This window comes from Xiphophorus couchianus, chromosome 18 (genome assembly GCF_001444195.1).
Source record: "Xiphophorus couchianus chromosome 18, X_couchianus-1.0, whole genome shotgun sequence".
Taxonomy (NCBI): Eukaryota; Metazoa; Chordata; class Actinopteri; order Cyprinodontiformes; family Poeciliidae; genus Xiphophorus; species Xiphophorus couchianus.
Window position 1 is genome coordinate 18529031 of NC_040245.1, and position 20225 is coordinate 18549255.

Sequence of the window (20225 nt, forward strand, 5' to 3'; positions counted from 1 at the left end):
AGTCTTATAATTCCGACATCATGTGAAGGCAGCAGCTCCAGCTGAAGTAGAGCGCCACTAGTCGCTCCGGTCAGTCTACGAGCAGACATGCAGATGTTTTGTTGGGGAGACAGTTCGAGTGGACAGTTTGGGGTCCAGGCAACCCTTAGCCCGGTGTCCTGGACCGGGCCCGGAGTCCTAACCAACATCTGCTGCGGAGAGCAGCACACCTTATTCCTCAGAGAAGACGGAAAAGTTTTATCATGTGGACACAACTCGCAGGGCCAACTTGGACGAAGGAACCAAAGTGGAAAGATGCTTGGTAAATAATTACATATTTTTTTTTAGTATGTATAAAATAACTTGGTTTTTATTTGCAAGGAAATAAAAATGCTCTGACAAATAATTGACCATAAGCTAATAATAATTATGTGGTCAAAAAATAGCTGCGGGACAGACGGAGTTTTTGTATTTCTTTTAAATTATCCTCTACAGGTTGTTATTGCCTCATGCAAGAGTCATGAATCATCTGACAGGCATAGCATGTAGGCTAATTTATTGAGTTAAGTTTCAGTTTCGTTTCATTTCAGTTTATTCATGCAACGAAACTTAACTTAGAAAGGTCATTGAGATACAATTAGGTAGGGTGGGGAATTCTTGAAGTTTGTTTGTTTTGCTTTAGGAAGTCCCTGAGGGTAAAACTGGGTGAAATACCCGTTTCATGATGCACTAGCTCATACTCCATTTATTTAAAGATCCTCTTGTGTTGATTTTTAGTGTATAGTGGTCACAGTATGCAATAAATCCTACCATACTGACTCTTTGTTTCCTAATCTTTAATGTGATAGTCATTGGTAGTGTGTTGAGATATTAGATACAAGTCTCTCTTTATTTTAATTTCCATAATTCCTTTTTATAATTGTGTCATTTACTTTAATGCTGTAATAAACAGAACACGTTATGTTTTAGATTAAACTTGATTGGTTAGTTTTTTTTAATTTGTTTAAAATGTACTAAGATAGTACACATTAATACACATTTCTTTAACTATGCCAGCCTAGACAAATAGGCTAATTTTCAGCCATAGTCTCTGAAGCAGGTAACATGAACATTGACATAATTAAAATGCAGCACTAATAATATATTAAAATACAATGAACATGTAATAAAAAACATAGAGAGCACAAATTATCATACACTTGACCATCCCTCAACCATAATTTAAAAAACTTTTTCAAAGAAAGTATAATGCTCCTAAACACCATTAGAGGAATATTTCAGGTATGAGTATCTCACCAAAAAACCTGCCCGACCAAATGCAGTTCTTTTCTGTCGAACAGTCCTTTCTACTTACACATCTGGTTTTCTTGTCAGTAGATGTTTTCTGTTGTATATCTTACAAGTAAGACAACAATCTTGGAATTTAACAAAATTATTCCAATATGTTTTGATTTTTAATGACACAACCATGACGATAAGCATCCGTCAGTACTTTTACAGCCTGTGATCAAATTACGTGTACCAATTTTAAACGTGTACAAGATCATTGTGCCTTACTAGTCAACATGACAGATGTGGCATAATAAAATAATTAATATATGGTGTTGCTACTTTTGTTGGCAGAGAGTTTCTGATGTGATCGAAATTTGATAAGTGAAACTTTGCTGTGTTCACAATTCAATTTATCAATTTTATAAATGAAAGACTTGAATAAATTTTTAATCCTGTTATGTTTTTGTATCATTACTTTTCTTTCTCCATATTTTAGGATCTGTGGAGGGACTCAGTGATGTTGTTGCCATGGCTTGTGGTCAGGACCATTCTCTGGCTTTATGTGCTTCTGGACATGTGTTTTCTTGGGGGGCAGGAGATGATGGACAGCTTGGGCTTGCACAAGGGCACCCCAGCAACAACCAGAGACCAAGGCAAGAACTGAAACTCACAAGTAAACACGCACTATTTAGTGGAAATATGTGTAACCCATTATTGCCTCATCAACTTGCAGTCGAGTGCCCATCCCAATGCCCATACCGGTAATCCAGGTGGCTTGTGGAAACTCCCACTCCCTTGCATTGACCAAAGGTAAAGTTACAAACATGCTGAGGAAAGCTTTATGTCTTCATATGCGTAAGAGACAACTCAGTGTTATATTTTGTTTTTACTTTGTTTTTTTAGGAGGAGATGTCTTCTCCTGGGGTTTAAACAGTCATGGGCAGTTGGGCCTGGGGAAGGACGTGACACTGCAGCAGAGACCTGTCCTGGTGTGCGCCTTGACCGGAGTTGCAGTAACCCAAGTTTCAGCAGGAGGAAGCCACACACTGTTCCTCACGCTCTCCGGCCTGGCGTACTGCTGTGGGGCCAATAAATCTGGCCAGCTGGGGCTCAACAGGGTGGATGAAAAAGGTAGATTAGGTTAATCTTTTTTTGTCGTTAAGATGGGAACTAACAGGTAACTCTCAGACTCCTCCATAGAAAGCACTGAGTGTCCAGCTCTTTTTGATGTTATCTGTTCCAAAACAGGCAGGTTCAACGTCTGCATGGTACCTGCTCTCAGACCTCTGGGTGTCTCTTCCATCAGCTGTGGAGAATCGCACACTGCTGTGTTGACAAAGGTGCTAATGCTGCTGACTCAGATTATTTACATAAAGTGAATAAACCCTTCTAACACCAGCCTTTTAAAAAAATAATCATTCTTTGTTTTTGGGTGTCATGTGATTCTTGGATTTTGTAGGATGGGAAAGTTTTCACTTTCGGAGACGGGAGCCACGGTCAACTCGGTCACAACTCCACCACCACCGAGGTTCGGCCCAGGCTGGTTGAAGGTCTTGGAGAGACGGCATCCCAGGTTGCATGTGGAAGGTAAATGTGCCAAATTGCTGTAAGATGACTTCGTAAACCTGTTCCAAAAAAACCTCAAGACACCGTGCCATTAAATACTGCCTCATTAAATTCTGACATGGTTCTGGCCTTCCAGACGTCACACTCTCGTGTTGACTTCTTCTGGACATCTGTTTGCTTTTGGTAATGGGGACAAAGGCCAGCTGGGGACAGGACAGCGAGACAGCAGCTCGTCCCCCTCCCTAGTTCAGCTTCCATGGGCCTCTGACAGTGCTGCTGCCACACCTAGTGGTGCGTATATAGTCGCCTCGGATGGCATATGATAGTTTGAATGATTTAAGTAGTCTGTATTTTTTTTGATTGCCTGTCAAGGAGTCTATCTTAGTGAGATGAATTTATTTTTTTCTGGCATTTTGGCACAATTTTGAGATTGGAATCCAACCAAAACAACCTTTAGACTCTGAAAAAGAGGTTTTGCATTTCTAATCCACCATTTTCAAACACTGATTTTAATCATTTCTTATGTTGTCAAGCAGACTTGAAGTTATCAGCTGGATGGGACACAAACTTCATTTACACTTCACCTGCAAAGGTAAGGTGGTATCAAATCAAAAAATACTTTTTCATTAGCCTAAAAAGGAAACATAAAAACTTTACTGTTTCTAAACGTTTAAGACCTTCAACCATGGACAAATAATTGGCCGGTTGGATGAGAAAAAATTGCAAAAGTGGGTGGCAATGAAGTACAGTAACATCGAGGCAAAAAGGTAACCTAATAATTTAACTATGGACTTTTATGTTGCTATTCTGCTTAAAGTTTTCTTCTGGCTTTACTTTTTTGTCACACCTTAAAGTTTTAAATGATCAAAAATATATTTTTTCTGTCTCCATTAATCAGAGTAAATACAAAATAAGGTTTTCAAATGATAATTTCCTTTGTTAAAGATAAAAGCTATTCAAATCAATTTGGCCCAACGACTAACTGATCTCAGAAAGTAAAACATCGTGCCCCTATCAAAAGAAACTAATTAACATTTGAAAACCAAAGTTGCTGACATCATTTGGTCTGGAAAGTTTATAAATTAAATCATCATTTGAACACAGATATTTGTATTTTATTAGGTTATTTTTGTTTGACTTTAAAATAAGCGTTTAAAAACATAATCTGATTACATCTGAAGCAATAAATGTTTTTTTAAACCAAAAATAGAAGAAGTCTGCAAGGGATTAAATTGTATAGCATTTTATTGTCTTTAGTGCCTTCTGTAGTGACTAATTTAAAAATATATATTTTAGTGTTTATAAGTCCCTTCTCATGCTGTCTTCTTTTTGTGCAACAGAGAAATCGAGTCGATGTTTTACACAAGTTCAAGTCTTGTTGCAAGTTTCACAAAACCTGAGTAAGTATGATTTTCCATCGGCTTTGGAATTTGGATTAAAGAAGTGTGTTTTACAAATAAATAATTCCCACAAGTCAGATTTCTAACACTGCTCTGGCCCTGATACCAGAGGGGCTCCGCTGGAAGCTGGTGCTCTAACTGTGGACCTGGAGGCTGCTTGTCAGGCCTTCGACCAGATGCTGGCAGTCCCATGGATCAAGCAAACAGTTAAGGAAAATTTCTATGCTTTCATTCATTTATTCAGCATAACTGAAATTTTACGAGTTTGGATGACAGCTCGATTCAGGATTTAGATATGCTGCACGTTTTGCACAGCTTTTTAAACAGATTTTTCCCATGCAGGTAAATCTGGAGCTCCTGATAGAATTGCTCATTCTCTCAAGACATCCTTTAAAGTCTCCGGAGATTCTCCTGATTTTGCTGACATGTCCGCTGGTACAAGAAGACTCAAACATCATGAATGTGGCTTTGCCTCTGGCTATCATTATTGAGCATCTCAGTGAGAAGACTCTGGAAACATTAAGTAAGAAACTACTGGACTTATATTGAATTTTCATGTTTCAAATTAAGGTTTAGGAAGATTTGCCATCTCTCAGTTTAACATTAGTACTGATAAATATGATTTGTCACCTTTTGACTTAAAATAAATGTACCCCTCTCTATTTTTTTAATTCATATTATTTTTTCTGCAGAAAGCTATTGGTCGTCTTTGTCGGCCACCATTTTGATCAGGCACATCATGGTCTTCAAAAACGCCCTGACTTTCATTCTGAAGAACGGCCTGTTGCACACCCACAACCCAGGAACCAAACTGCTGCTGAAAGCCCTGAAGCTCCTTTACAAAGTCAGTGCTGAATGCTTTCTTTTAGTCAGCTGTGTGTTTCATTTAACATAATGAAATTAGCATTTCAGAATCTTCTGATCAGCTGCTTGACCTTTAACCTTTGAGAAATATTCACTACTACCAATGTCAAGTCTACTAATAGATGCTTTGAAATCACAACCTCTACTGAAAGTTTGACATCCAGTCTATATAATTACTAAACTCTACATTTCACTCTGTATTAATAAAATAAAAATATTGTTTCTGGTTGCTTTTAATATGATCCATTGTTTTGTTTTGCTTTGTTTTTCAGGCGAACAAATCTGGACAGTCTTTCAAAGTCCCACTGAGCAACTTTTATCTCAAGGAAAGCACTGCTATGGAAACTTTTAATGCATTTGTGGATGTCGCTCTTTGGTTGTCGCTTTCCAAAGTAGAGGTGAAAACAGTGTTATGTGGTGTTTAATATGATCTGCTCATATTTTGCTGAAATTCCTTCTTGACCACTTATTCTGACATTTTCTCAAAGGACAACGAGCAAACACCCGCCATTTTCTGCCGCTACCCCTTCGTTTTCCCTCTGATTTGTAAAGTTGCTGTCTTCAACATCTTGGCACGTGTGATGAAGGTAATGTGCTTTATAAGCTCTGCATCCTGTACGTTGCTGCAAATATTTTGCTCCACAATTTTATAATAGAAAGAAGTTTTGTAACTGCAGGAATCTCATCATGTTGTTCATGAAATGGGTATGCCGTGGCCTGCGGAGTTTCTTGGAAACACCCTGGACTCCCCTGTCCCGGTGCTGCAGCTGAACCTGAGACGAACTCACCTGGTGGAGGACACCTTCAGACATCTTGCTGCAGCCGATCACGCTGCATTTAAAAGAGAGCTTGTGGTAAAAGCAACATAAGAAAATGGACATTATTAAAAATCTACAGTTGTTGAGTCTGTGGAATTTGACACAAACACGTTAAGTTAAAAACATCCAAAACTGCAGAGCTTGAATGACAAAGAAAAAGTGCTTACATCACTGAAAAATAATTAGTAAAACACGTGTGAAATTTTATTGAAGAAGTTTATAATTTCACCTGTTTTCTTACTTGTAGCCTAAGTTTAGATAAATTAAAATAATTATTTTGGAGAACAAGTTTTTGAAAATGGAGAGCAGTTTGGATGCTTTTTTTCTTTTAAAAATTTACAGAGCTTTTTTTTTTTATCTTTCTACCTACCCTAGGTGCAGTTTGTAGATGACAGGAAGATCATGAACGTCAACAAAAAAGACTTTTTCCTCCATGTGTTTGATGAGCTCATGGCTCCTGAATCTCAAATGTTTATGTACAATGAGAGTCAAACTCTGGCTTGGTTCCCACCCAAGGTAAGACCTGCATCACCTTTAAACACATGACTTGTTAGTTTGTAGGTTTGAAGACTGACCTTGTGTGTACAGCCAAGGATATAAATACAACATAGACATAGCAGACATACTGTACATGTGAATTGTGTTGGATTTCAGCTTTCCCATATTCTTGTTTGTTTTTCTTTTAAAAACCGATAGGTTAAAGTGGAGGAAAGGAAGTACTTCCTGTTTGGCGTTCTGTGTGGCCTGGCTCTTTACAACCACAACATCATTCACCTGAAGTTCCCGCTGGCGCTCTTCAAGAAGCTGCTCAGAGTCAAAACGTCCCTGGACGACATGAAGGAGTTTGATCCTGTCATGGCAGAGTAAGAAACATTTTTTTTAAATCCAGGGCTGAACAGATCTATAAGCAGGTTGTACACATAAAAAGGCACTTAAGCACATTTTCTTTTAAGAGAAAAGACTCACAAAAATGTTGTTCTTTCTTCTTCATATTTGTCATGGTTGAATTCAAACATTATCAGTTGTGAATGCAGGTTCAAAGTTTGAAATTAATTTTTCTAAGTCAAAATAAGTACAGTATGAAAAAAAATATTAAAAAAGAGTAAAATGTTTCCAGACCATCCTATATGTTGTTGTCTAAGAAATCTAAAAATAGAAAATTCTGAATAACAAAGTATTTGCTTTTCTTGACTTTGTTGGATTAAAGATTTAGACTGGACCTGCATATTGGTTTAAATTGCGAACAAATCACTGAAATTTCTATTATTTGGACTAAAGCACATGGAAAAGATATATTAACATGTACAAATGGTGCTAAAATAAAACAGTGCCCTTAACCAAGATCCTGACCTGAAGACCAGCCTCAGCATTGAGGAGCTTCATGATTTACAGAAATCATCAGATAATGAAAACTAAACTTTATTGTTTTTATCAAAAGTTCAGAAAAAACGTGAAATTTTATAATGGAAAACAAACAACTTTCCTCACCGTTGTTTGTGTGTTAAGGTCATGGAGGTGCATGTTGGAGGACTACACCCCTGAAGTTGTCGAAGCCATGGAGATGACTTTCACTGTAGGTTTTCTAAACATAAACTGAATTGCATCCAGCTGGATTTATCCTCTTCAAAAGATAGATATTTAAAAAATATTTGTGCAGGTTCCTAAACCTTTTTATCCATAATGACAAAACAGGTCTCTTGGGGTGGTGAGAAAGCTGAACTTGATCCAAAAGAACCCGGAAAATCTGTCACTGGATCTAATAGGTTTGTTTTAATTTGCATTTCCATCTGTTGGCATCTCATATTTATGTGAAAAGTTGTTGTTCCAGCCATCTGTGGAAAGGTTCCTGGAATACAGTTAAGATGAACAATTATGCAAGAACCTCAAGACTTAATCTGCCAGTCAGTGTAACAATTCCTTAGATGCTGTTTGTAATATTCTTTATGTCTACAGGAAAGAATTTGTCGCTGCCTTTGTCAACCATGCCTTTAACAAATCAGTGGAGGGAGTGTTTAAACTCTTCAAGGAAGGGTTTTTCAAAGTGTGCAACATAGATGTTGTGGAGTTCTTCCAGCCTGAGGAACTTCAGACAGTCGTGGTGGGCCAGGAAAACTACGACTGGGAGGTCTTCAAGGAGGTCGCCATACATCTCCTGATTTTAATGTTTTAGTTTCATTAACATGCATTTTTTGATATTTGTTCTAAAGGAATGTAAATAAAATCAAACCTTAAAGATCAGTGATGTAAGTTGAGTTGTAAAAACAATTCGAATATTCAGGTATGTTATTTTTAAATTCACAGAACACAGTTTATGAAGGAAACTATCATGCTGATCATCCAACCATCATCACCTTTTGGAAGGTGTTTGAAAATCTCTCGGCAGAAGAGAAGAAAAAGTTCCTCTGTATGTTTTCCACTGTTCATTTTGGATCAGTTTTAGATCTACCCAGGGTTCTGTTTCATCCATTTTGTTTTTGTTTGTGGTCAGTGTTCCTCACAGGCTGTGACAGAGTCCCCTTCTTGGGAATGAAGTGCATCAGGATGAGAGTGGCCATGATGCCAGATGCCACAGAGATCCACTTGCCTGAATCCCTCACCTGCCATACCTTGCTGCTGCTGCCCAACTACAAGCGATACCCAGTAGAGAGGACGATGGAGGCCAGGCTCCTTCAGGCCATTAATCACAACAGAGGCTTCTGGAAGAACTAGAAATCTTTCTACAAGCATACCTTATTGGTTATTTGGTTTTCCACAATGTGCAACATCTAAAGATTCATTAACCTTTTAAAGACATTACTGCAATATTATCTAAGATATACACACCTGTAATAGTTGTCATTTACAGATGAATGTTTCCAGGCTCAGTTCTTTAGAGTTTATTTAAAAATGTAAAGTATTACACTTATTTATCTGTCCATGATGGATGGATGGGAAATGGGACACTGGAAGAAAAGAAGGAAGAAACAAAGTGGATAGAGACTAGGAAGCAAAGAATAGGACAGAGGGACAAAGAGATCTAACGACTTCAATTTACAAAAATACAGGATGGCTGGAAAAGACGGAAAAGTCTGGAAATACAAATATTTTTCATACTTATCCAGATATAAGAAACATTGAAGGAAGGAGTAAATTCCAGGCTGTGTAGAAATCCTGTCTAAATAATGCTGACATATTCTGTTTCACAATAACTTTGTAATTATTGATGTAACTAGAACACAATAATTAGATTACACCTTAGATCAAGAGCTCACTTTATACACAATTAAGTAAAGCCACAACAAGCTTTAAACATGTATCAGAATGTTTCCACATAAAAGCTCCAGCTTTGTTGAATTACAAACTATTTTTTTTTTAACTCCAAAAGGACAAAATAGACCAGCATCAACGCATAAGTCTCAGTGGTGATTCATATTTAATCCACATTTAATTTCTGGAGTTCAGACAATTCAGGGGAATAACATTTGAGACTTTATCCATATTTGTTCTTTGCATTATTTTTCTTGTACATTGAAAACTCTGCTTAAAAAAAGAGCAATACTAGTTATTTCTGCATTATAAGAGTAAATAAACCTTCAACATCAGCAACGTCTTACAGTTCTTTATTTTGACAAAAAATATTAAATAAACAGAACAGTGATAAAAATGTACATCTGAGTCCAACATGGTGATGTGTAAATTCTGATTTGCTTCACGGGTCTGGGACAGTTTTTATTTTTGCAAGAATTCAGCACATTTGGGGCATTTTGTTGTGCAAATTTAGCTACAAACAGTTTAAAAACCAATTTTTACATCACTTTCATTGTTCAGTTTCTTCATTTTATCATCTTTCCTCCTTCCGGTAAACTTCGACTCCCAGTCAGCATCACGTCGCAGCGATAAAAGAATCCATCTTTCTAGGCAAAATGCTTCATATTTAAATAAGTGCTCATTAAAAAAAGCTTCAGTAGCAATGAAGTTTCATGTCAATGTGAATTACACCTGGGCTGGAAATAAGCCTTAATATTGGAAACATAAAAATGTCTGATATTAAATTACATTTATTCAGCAGTAAACTTCTACAGTCTATCTTTGTGTTTTTGCATCTAACATCGTTCCTTCCAGCAGGTCTCTGTCCAAGACGTCCGCTCTTACAAACCTCGCACATGTCACGGAGCACAAACTAAAGGGTTAAACATTTGAAGCTGCATTCGTCATGTAAACTTTTTCTCCACAGGGTCTGACATTTCTCAGTAAAGAAGCGACAGAAAAAGTTACACAAAATATTTAGGAAAAGCTAGCCGATCAGGTAGCAACCTGGATTAGAGTTTGCTCATAGCATCAGGTGGCGGGGTAAATGTGAGGCTAATGTGCTTTCTTTGTGCAGTCTTTAATAAAACACCTGCGACGACCAGACGAGCAAAATCTGCAACGTAACGACTTAATTCACAGACGTACATAAATATTTATTAAAAAAAAATCATAGTAAACATGCAATTATGCAGTAAAGACGCAGAGCAATTAAAGCCACATGTTCTTGCTACAAAATATGAAGACATTTAATGTAAAAAAAAAAAAGCAAAACTAACAACGTGGCTGTGCTCAGAGGTGGAGGCAGAAATGTCTCACCTCTTTGTTGTTTGGTAGCGAGCGTTTTGCCCGGTGAGTTTAGCGATGTGGTTCTGTGTTTGAGGAGAGTTTGTGTTTCTGTTTCTGAGATGATGTCATGCAGACAGCAGAGTTCTTCTCCTGCAAAAGTGAGAGTTGAAGCTTCTATCTGATGAGGTGGTAGGTGAGCCAGTACATGAAGACGGGCTGCGCTGCTGCGATGGACATGGTGAGGTACATCCTCAGTTGGTTCCTGGCTCCTCTCACCAGCTTCCCTTCAGCAGCCGCCTCGGATAAGAGCTTCAGACGCAAAGTGCGGATCTGCTCGGAAAGAAGAACAAGGCGAGAAATGTTTCTACTCCCAAGTGAACTGGTAAGTACTGTGATTTCAAAACTGTAATTCCCCTTGAGTTGCCAAAGCCACTCCTGATCAAAAAGAACACAAAGTTCAGAAATAGAGAACTTATATAAATATTTTGTGGCTTAAAACTAAAAGCATCTCAGAAATAGAATGTCACAGCAGGAGTCAAACAATGGAGGTAGTGTGGTGGTCCTCCCTGCTTTACTGTGTCAGGATCTGTCAGTAATCTATAAAAGCATAAATTATTCCTCCTAGCAGGAAATCCTGGAGATATCCAGCCATCATTTTGTTCACTTTCAGCTTAAGCTCAGGTGCTCTTGGGTTATAAATTAGGGGAAGATTTAAAGCACTCTAACCAGTCCACCTGAGTAATAGCTCAACAAAAACACTCAATCGGTCCTGACTGAGATGCTATGGCATGACTAAAAAAGACTGCTCATGCTCAGAAACTCTCCAATGTGGCTGAAAGAAAACGATTTCTCAAAGACAAGTGGGTGAAATTTTCTCCACAGAAACATAAAAGACACATCGGCCATTTTTACACTTTAAGGTAGGTGTTGTCACCAGAGGTAGAACAACAGCAACTATTAAGAAGCTTTTCTACTTTCACATAAAGTCAGGCTGATGTAGTTTTTTATCTTCATGCATTTGTCTAATATAGAAACTAGTTCCACAATCTGAAACATTTAGTTGTGACAAACAGGACAAATCTTTAAGTGGGTAATAACAGCAATAAAGCTGGACGACAACACGATGAGAAACGCATCAAATCATTGTAACTACATTGTAACAGTAAAATGTATTAAAGGTAACAAAAAGGGTTCAAAATAAATCCAGAGCAGGATAAAAAAAAAACAGTCCTGCAACACTCTGTAACAACTTTCATTTGTCATGAACATGCTAGGCATAATGTATGAACTGCGACCCGGAGTATGAGGCGGAGGTACAAGCACCGAAAGAGCAAAAAATGAACAGATTAAAATAATTAAAAATGCTTCAGACTCACCATGAAGACAAAGATGGCGGCACAACACCACAGCAGGGAGAGATAATACGCTAGCTTTCCAAACAGAAGACCAGCGACAACGCCTAAAATCATTCTGGAAAAGCAGGCCGTCTGGTGGTTAACTAAAGATACTGCAGAAGAAATAATGTTGACAGAAATATGCACCAGCACATACCCGACATATTTGTAACCTGAAAAGGCTAAAAGGTCTATGGTGGTGAGGTCTGTGTTGACAGTGATGAGGTAGAGTGAAAGCAGGACCGCCAGGACCTCCATGATCAACCACACCAACGCCGAGCTGGCCTGAACTCCCAGAAGCTCTGGGGAAAACCTGAGGAACAAAGGAAACAGTCACAGTGATATCTTCAGCCAGCCTTTATCAGCTCATTACAATAAGTCATATTTGTGGTTTTAGCTACTAAAAAGACTATTATTCCAAAAAATCAATCAGCTGTAGATTGCCATTGAGATCAGCTGTATTGTCAAAGTTTCTTTGAAAACTTTTTTTCCCCCCACCAGATGTGAGAATCAATTTACTCCTTGTTTGACACAACAATCAGCAGCTGCAAACTGCAGCTTGGACACAAGTAAGGCTTCTGTACCTGTTCTGTGTACCAAGAGCCAGACCAGCCACCAGGATGTATGTGATGAAGCCCATAGTAGGAATGTAAAGGTCAGGAGCGTTGACATCAAAACGCGGGGCAACAGGGATGTCCTGCTGATAACTCACCTCCCAATTCTGCAGAAGAAAACACATTTCACACAATTATCAGGTCTGTTCAAATTTAGCTCAAGTGTTTTATGGCTTATTCTAAGTCGTTTGCAACAATAGCTAGGATTGTTAAGCAAACTTTAAATACAAAAGAAAGATGTTCTGGTTTTTGTAAGTTGTGCTAAAGGGACAGGTATCCTGGTATCAAAAAAAAGGGAAGTTTTTTAATAAAAAAAAGTTATTTTTATCAAACAAAAATAACTTTATTTGATAAAAATAACTTATCATTTAAATAATTTATTTCTAACTACACATGTCCATCAAAAGTACATCAATTACAATCCAATAACTGCCTAAAAAACTTGACTTAGTAGAAAACACGAGCTTACCTCATGCATGTACGGAAAAACTAAAATTCCAAGCTTCTTTCCGACGTACACCGTGTCAACAGCAAAGTAGTATTTCAGCTTGGATATGGGAATAAATCTGTCCAGCTGAAATACACAAAGACAAAGAAGTGCACGCTTCATTTAATGTCCCTGCAGTAGATTTCATTAGAGCCTTGCTGATAAGCTACATCTTTCGCCAGTCTTACATTTTTGTCCACCATTTCCCTCCCCTGGGATGCCAGTGAGCTGCCGTAAGCCATGGCCAGGTTGGACATGGGGTCCGCCAGGAGGGACTGGCCAGGAAGTCCTCCTGCTGCTTGAGGGCCAGCCTGCTGATTTCTGTCAATAAATTAATGAAATATGATAAGAACCAGAAACCAAAATCAAATTTTATCACTTCAGTTGCCGATTCAACAACTGGTCAATATTCAGTGAAATATAAGCCAATCCAAGGACAGATCCCACCTGTAGACTCCTTGAGCCCCTCGCCCTGTCGCACTTGTGTCGTCAAACAGCTGGCTGCCATCTGACCCATCCATTGAGCTGTTCCTCAAACGCATATTATGCTCTGTGGGGGAAAAAAAACAACATTTAAATAGGTATATGTAGGAATAATTTAATTGCTTAAATTAAAGTTGAGCAGAATCAGCAACAGTGAGCCAAGAAGTTTAAAATAACCCCAGCATGCACTTCTTCCAATTGCTTATAGGCTCTAAAGCACAGATGTTAAACTCCAGTCATTGATGGCTGGAGTCCTGTTTTTTTTTTTTTTTTTAATCTATCCCTTAACATATCCCTGCAGACTATTGGTATATAAACTCTACTTGCTGACAACATACTGGCCATTTGGGCTCAACTGTACATATTGAAGAGAAGTAAACCCAGCATGGAGCCCTGTGGGACATCAATACTGTGTCAGATCCTTCTGGTAAGGAAAGACACTAATTGGTCTATACTTACAAGTCAGCAAAAGATCAGTAATGTAGGGTTGACAAAAGTAGGTTTAGATTAATTAGGGGGGGGGGGGGGGCTTTTTAATAAAATATTGACTGATGAACTAAGCTCAATAAGGATGATGGTATTTGTTCAATATAAATAACCTTGAATATTGAGACAACATATCCTTGTATATCCTCTGTACATTTAGTCAGCTGAATGGACTTTAAACAACTTTAATTTTTACAAACTAAGCTTGAGAACTTCACACTTATAACAAAAAATAACAATAACTCCATAGTGACGCTAGCTGGTTTAACCGGTTTTAAAGAGAAGTTAGCTAGTTAGTAGTGTTGACAAAAATGACAGTTTGTTAGTGAAGCCGTAGAAAACAAAAAGATAATAAAAAATGACTAAGAATAGGCATTTTACGGGTTGTCTGCGTATAATAAGTTCAACTTATTGTTAGCTTCAACCCGGTACAACACAGAGCTAGGTGTAGAAAGCAAGCAGCAGTCTCCACTGGGCATGCTAGCTTACTTCTTTATTCGAGTCGAAATCACGTACGTAACTTACGCTGTCTGAACCCACTCTGTGCGGCAGTATACTCCATCTGATTAGGCCCTGCAGGAGCAGCAGCTGTCAAACTGTCTACCTGAAATCAGATGGAGTTAAGACAAGTCAGCTAGCTACAGGGGGAAGTGATTCATAACATTTACACGGAAGTGAACGCTAGGTGTTCTAAGAGCCGACTCTAAGCGTCGAGTCAGTTGAAAAAAAAAAATACCGCCACCTAGTGTTCAAAAGGGTAATCTTCCCCTCTGTCTAAGGTCAGAGCCTGTTTTGGGCAATTTGGCCAAAAAAGTAGCATCTTTTAGCAACAATTTTGAGTACAATGTTTTTCCAAATCTAAATAAATTTATATGGAATTAGAGAAAGTTTGCCTGTCAGGACTCTTTCCCAGTCACCTGATAGTTATGGCTTTGGTTATGATTATTTATACATTGTTTTTTTTTGCCCTGTAAAAATAGGAAGTGTTCCTTAACAGCTGGTAAAACCATGTTCAGAAGTAATGATGAGCAGTAAGGGAGGATATTTCCTCCTTAATGCAGGGCAAATCATGGCGAGAAGAGGTGTCTCCCTATACCATAGGCTTCGTACTGCAAGAGTTTAGGATTATTTTGTCACGCAAGGATCATCAAAGCTGTCAAGATATCATTTGACTTATGTGATACTGTATAAAGCTAATGGGTAAGAAGTAATATGATTACAAACAAGGCAGACAGGGAACTGGAACACTTCTTGTTTTATTGTATCCTTAAGGCACTGATCCAATGATTAAGGCAACCGAGCTAAAGTCATTAGTCATTTAGGCCACTGTTCAACCAGTCAATTGTTATATAAGGACATGTACTGATGATGTTGGACGTCCTGTTCAAGCTTATAACGTTGACTTATTGATTAATTATTATAATTACTGATAAGCTCTGGTTACATGAGATTATCATGTAGTGAGATTCATGGTGGTTTAATGCTATTCAATTCAATTCAGGTGAGCGATGAGGGTAAATAGTAAAACTGTGTAATAACCAAAGAATTATTCTTCTTTTCGGGAAACAGGGATGGGATGACAGAAAACCTGTCATCCCAAGGAAAACAGGTTTTCTGCAAAAATCTGTTTTATTATTGAAGAGAAGAAGATTATATGCCTCTGTAGGCAAACCACAAACATAACCATTTTAAAGCTGTGGGGATCTTACCAAACTGTGTTGATATATAAAATATTTAATAGTTACAGAAAAGACAAAACTTTCAACATTAAAAAATCATATTCATCAGTAATTTTACAGGACAACAGATAACAGCTTTACATGTTCAATTAGGAAAACACTAGGGAGTGATGAACTAAAACCTCTGATTGTGATTCTTAAAGCTGCTGAAAATGTTATTTTGTGCTGTTGTCTACATTGTGGTTACCTCTGAAATGTGTGACATGTCATATACAGTATATTGAGAGAGTAAAGAAAACACAAATACTTCAGAAATGTGAGAATTCCAAATATTTCAATGAGATTGACAGGGAGAGAAAGAATTTGCAGCAGCTGACATGTCATTCTGCATCATGCATCACTGATTTATATTATATCTCTAAAAATAAAGGGCTTAGTTTTTAAATCAGAGGAACATATTTTTCTTTTTCTGTAATTTATGCCTGTATGATTACCTGGACCTACCGTGAAATATGCTATGAAGTAAATCAACGATTCACATCAAAAACACAGCACTAAAGTAAACTTTGATACAGATAAATAGTAGTATGAGTATTTGAGTTTTTTAAAGACTGAAGCAGTATGTCTGAGTCAGATATACTATTTAGAAACAAAATATAAAGCTCAGCAATGTGTTGTCAACTATTAAGAAGCTTTCATTAGCATATTAATGATGAGCTGCTGTTTGTTGCTGGTTGGGACACAATTTATGCCACTTTCAATAAACAGAAGACGAGTAAACAAGATCACAGCTTTGAGAACATCATGTTGGTTGAGTTAAGTTTAAAACAGATCAAATGTATAGTGTTATTTTATGTTACAGAGTCAGAGCTTGTTCATCATTCCATTGATTTAAATTGATTTATTGAAATGCCAGAACATGAACAGGACAGCGCCTAAAAGTGGGAGGAATAAAATGAGGATCAATAGAAACGCATGCCACACTTTTCAGTTCTTTGAATAAAGCTTTGTATCACTTTCTCCCCACTTTAAAGTGAACTTTTTTTATGACCTTGCATGCAAAATCCAGATAAAACACAATATAGCGTGACAAAATGTGGAAAGGTTCAAGGGAAATAATTATTTTTTCAAATGAAGATAAATAATACAACAGGTCTGCAATGAGGATTGTAAGATCAAACAGTGGTGAGACTGTGAAAGGAGTTGCGGGAGTGTAAAATGCACTTTCATGTCAAAACTACCAGCATTAATAATTTTGTACAGTTTGCATATCATGCTACACATGAGAAATCCCTACCTCCCCAAACCTCCACCCCTCAGAGAGAGATAGTGAAAGATTTGCTGAGTAAAGAAATTCTTCCATGAATCATAAAACATCATTATGTCATCGTGAATCACAACTACAACAACATTCTCCACCACACAGAGGTCCCCTTCTTTGACTTTCTGTTTTGCCAGCACTTATCTTTTTTGTGGCCAAAGCTGTAATTTGCTCACACTGAGGTTGGAAATTGTTGAATAATGGAGCCATCACTGACGTCAGTGCAGGTAAGATATCAAAAATGTTGAAAAAGAAATTTAGAAATTTTTGCAAATGCTTTGTTTAAGTATTGGTTTTGCCAATGTTTATTGCATTTTCCTTTGGCTATGTTGATGTTTTTTAGGTCCTACACTCAACCAGGGCATTCGGAGACTCAGACGTGTCAAAGTAAACAAACTGAAATCATGAACTGGAGAAAGCTGAAGTATTTTCAACATTATTATTTGAACAAATTCTTAAACATAATCCGTCATAGGTTTAAGTAGGAATATATAATTGTTATATCACCATAATATAGAATCCTAAATGAAGTAAGATAACAGCTGAAAGATTATAAACTTTTCTTTAAGTATGTAGAACTGCTTTGCTTCACTAACCAGCTTTCTTTTTTCAGAGACATCTGATCAGTTCTCAGTATCAGTCTGCAGAAACAGCACCACAATGAATACATTTATATGTTAAAGTAACTGTATCTTCTTGTCAGAAACCAGTGATATAATTGTAAGTGACTTGAAAAAACTTTAACAACAGAATAGGTTATGAAGAGCAAAAAAAGACAGGCAAGGGAGAATGTGGTTTTTAGTCCTGGGGGAAATGAGGTAAAATAATAAGAGTTTAGTAATGAATAACATGGAGCAGGTGATGACATCATGTGTAACTGGGGACATCTAGTGGCAGTGACGAGAATCACTTCCAAATCAAGACTTACATGCGCAACAATATAACAGAATAGTGTTGTTAAATGAATAGTTTAACAAAGCAGATAAAATCCTATTGATCATAATACAAATATCTAAACACATCCTAAACGTTTAAAAGTGTCTCCTTTGAATGTTAATATCAGTCTTCATTAAAAGCTAGAATATAGCAGTATCGAACACTAAATCATAGTTTTAAACCTCATCCAGCTTCTTGTATTGTTTTTTTTTTGTGGTCTTTTTGGACTAAAGCAAATTAATTTTAAAAGGCATTTTTAAAATCAGACTACTGACGACATCTGCCAGGGAACAGAAGTGTTTTTTAGCATTGAAACCCTGCTGTCTGGGTAATTTGCCTGCTTGTGTGTGAAATTACAGCATCTGCTCGTTTACACAGTGAAAAATATAAGAAAATGTTCTGACAGGCCAACTTTAAACCTTTTGGAAACAATCATTTGACCTAAACATGCAAAAGTGGATTCATAAATTAGCTCCATTTGTGGCCCCGACTAACATTGAGATGTTAAAATTTGATGGCAAAGTTAATATTTTATGACTTTACACTATCAGTGGAGACATACTTTGCTGCAATAATGACTTAAAGTCTAGACAGACTTTTCTGTAACATTCATCTGCTGCGCTAATGTAACTTTTTACCTATAGAACAAAACATTATTACCAGATCTTTATTTTCTGTAGATGTCACATGTGGTCTGGTGACACCACAAATAGCACAGAGCTTATTAGAGTGCTAATTGTGCTGGTGATTTTTTCCCCCCAATATATGTTTTCATTCAATTAATTTTAAATGTGTTTACGTGCATTTCTTGTAAATGCCGTAAATAGTTTTGCATGAATTTCTGGAAAATTGTGCAAAAATATAACAAATGGAAGCAGTTTATGCAGAAGACTGGACAGATTTTACATTATCATTAAGTTTTTACAATGTTTCCAGCGGAACAACTTCCCATTACGTCCATCCAAAACAACCACTAGGCAGGAAGATTGTATGAACACAATGCTAGCAGTAAGTCCCACCCTGCATTAACCTGCAGTACAGCTTGCAGATTCACCATCACTCTGGTAAACATCAGAGGGAGGAAGCAAGAAAATGTGTCAGTGTTCTTCTATTACTACTGCACTGGCGAATTATGTATCTATTGAAGGTCATGGAGGCAGTAAATAACATTTACTAATTTTACAAGAATGCAAAGAAACAAATAAAATGGAGAAAATCAAACTGGAATGTATGTATTCCATGATCATCATTTTCTTAAGCTGACCCCTTTGCAACTCCAGTTAAGCTTGAAGACTTCTGATTTATTGCCAAAATTTCAAGAAATTGTTCTCAAGAAATATTGATGGGCCTGTTCCTTATGCCTCTTATGAGCTCACTGACCTGAATACATACAAACCAGAATTAACATATTTTTCCCTTTAGTGTGGTAGTGTGTGAAGCACTTTGGTCAGCTGAGGTTGTTGTAAATGTGCTATTTATATACACTTTGACTTGACTTTAAAAAAAATCATAATAAAAAAACAACAAAAACATTTTGTGATTTCTGGCATTTATCAATCCATGTTAGTGAAAATATACATCTGAAAAACCTTGTGAAAGTGCTGCATCATAAACATCATTAATTTCTAAAATATGTAGTAAAAAGCAGATAAGGTGTTCAAACTGAGAGGCATTACTCTTTCATTTTCTACTGTGAACCCCGTGCTCAAAATGTGAACCCTGCCCGACTGAAAGAGTTTGATGAAGAGCTTCATCTGATAGCCATCTGTTCCCAGACAGTTAATCAGATGTGCTCAATGCTTGGTCTTTAATCACCCTGAACTATCTGTCTCAGAGCAATCTGAGGTCAGCACCATAACTCTGTTACTTATTTAAACTTTAAAGAAAAGCCTAAACTTGTGTTATGATTTTTTTTTTTTTTAAGTCAAGACTGCCGGGGCGATTCTTGCGCTGATGATGGATGTCCTGCTTTCTCGGCATGAAATGAGCCATAAAAATATAGTCAGCATCTTTTTTGACGTGCATGTGTACACAATGTGCATTCATTTCAGATTTATTTTCAGTTCTTATTATGATAGTAAGCATCGTAGATATTGATGCTATTTCGGTCGTTTCTTCTTGAGCAGCGCAATCTCCAGGAGTGAGATTATCTTGATAACTCCTTTCTATTCTTATCCTCAAGTCTCATGTCAATACAAGAGAGGGTTTAATTAAGAAATGTCCATCAAAGTGTGTATAATGTGGTCTTTGGCCACATTATCATCTGATAAAGAGTTTATTGATGAACCTCAGCTAGACAGCAAACCGGATCAATCAGGAGCGGGTCTTTCTTTCCAAGGTAATCCAAGAAT

At 37.3% G+C, this 20225-nt stretch overlaps 2 protein-coding genes across 4 annotated transcripts; one reads left to right on the forward strand and one right to left on the reverse strand.

Moving 5' to 3' along the window:
- Positions 1-36: 36 nt before the first annotated feature.
- On the forward strand, positions 37-10345 carry LOC114162058 (probable E3 ubiquitin-protein ligase HERC6). Its single transcript, XM_028045811.1, has 23 exons — positions 37-301; positions 1748-1904; positions 1985-2061; positions 2155-2382; positions 2500-2591; positions 2711-2838; positions 2954-3108; positions 3354-3409; positions 3493-3584; positions 4158-4217; positions 4327-4423; positions 4560-4740; positions 4910-5061; positions 5354-5479; positions 5570-5668; positions 5759-5935; positions 6275-6415; positions 6596-6762; positions 7406-7472; positions 7592-7662; positions 7853-8036; positions 8201-8303; positions 8388-10345. The coding sequence occupies exons 1-23, from the start codon at positions 88-90 to the stop codon at positions 8606-8608; spliced, it is 3045 nt and encodes a 1014-aa protein (XP_027901612.1). The 5' UTR covers positions 37-87; the 3' UTR covers positions 8609-10345.
- Positions 9483-14620, reverse strand: yif1b (Yip1 interacting factor homolog B (S. cerevisiae)). 3 transcript variants are annotated; one of them, XM_028045812.1, is made up of 8 exons: positions 14455-14620; positions 13417-13519; positions 13158-13290; positions 12952-13056; positions 12453-12589; positions 12026-12181; positions 11851-11944; positions 9483-10804 (listed from the first exon to the last, which is right to left on the reverse strand). In XM_028045812.1, the coding sequence occupies exons 1-8, from the start codon at positions 14498-14500 to the stop codon at positions 10649-10651; spliced, it is 930 nt and encodes a 309-aa protein (XP_027901613.1). In that variant the 5' UTR covers positions 14501-14620; the 3' UTR covers positions 9483-10648. The 3 variants fall into 3 exon arrangements, with proteins under 3 accessions (XP_027901613.1, XP_027901614.1, XP_027901615.1); XM_028045813.1 differs by having other exon boundaries at positions 14464-14619; XM_028045814.1 differs by having other exon boundaries at positions 14428-14612.
- Between the last annotated feature and the right edge of the window lie 5605 nt (positions 14621-20225).

Coding starts and splice junctions, on each gene's coding strand:
- LOC114162058 (XM_028045811.1), top strand. CDS start 88: ATGCAGATGTTTTGTTGGGGAGACAGTTCGAGTGGACAGTTTGGGGTC. Junction 3,109..3,353: donor TGCTGCTGCCACACCTAGTG/GTGCGTATATAG, acceptor GTTGTCAAGCAG/ACTTGAAGTTATCAGCTGGA. Junction 7,663..7,852: donor TCTGTCACTGGATCTAATAG/GTTTGTTTTAAT, acceptor TTATGTCTACAG/GAAAGAATTTGTCGCTGCCT.
- yif1b (XM_028045812.1), bottom strand. CDS start 14,500: ATGGAGTATACTGCCGCACAGAGTGGGTTCAGACAGCGTAAGTTAC. Junction 13,291..13,416: donor GGGGCTCAAGGAGTCTACAG/GTGGGATCTGTC, acceptor ATTTATTGACAG/AAATCAGCAGGCTGGCCCTC. Junction 10,805..11,850: donor CCGCCATCTTTGTCTTCATG/GTGAGTCTGAAG, acceptor CTTTCCGAGCAG/ATCCGCACTTTGCGTCTGAA.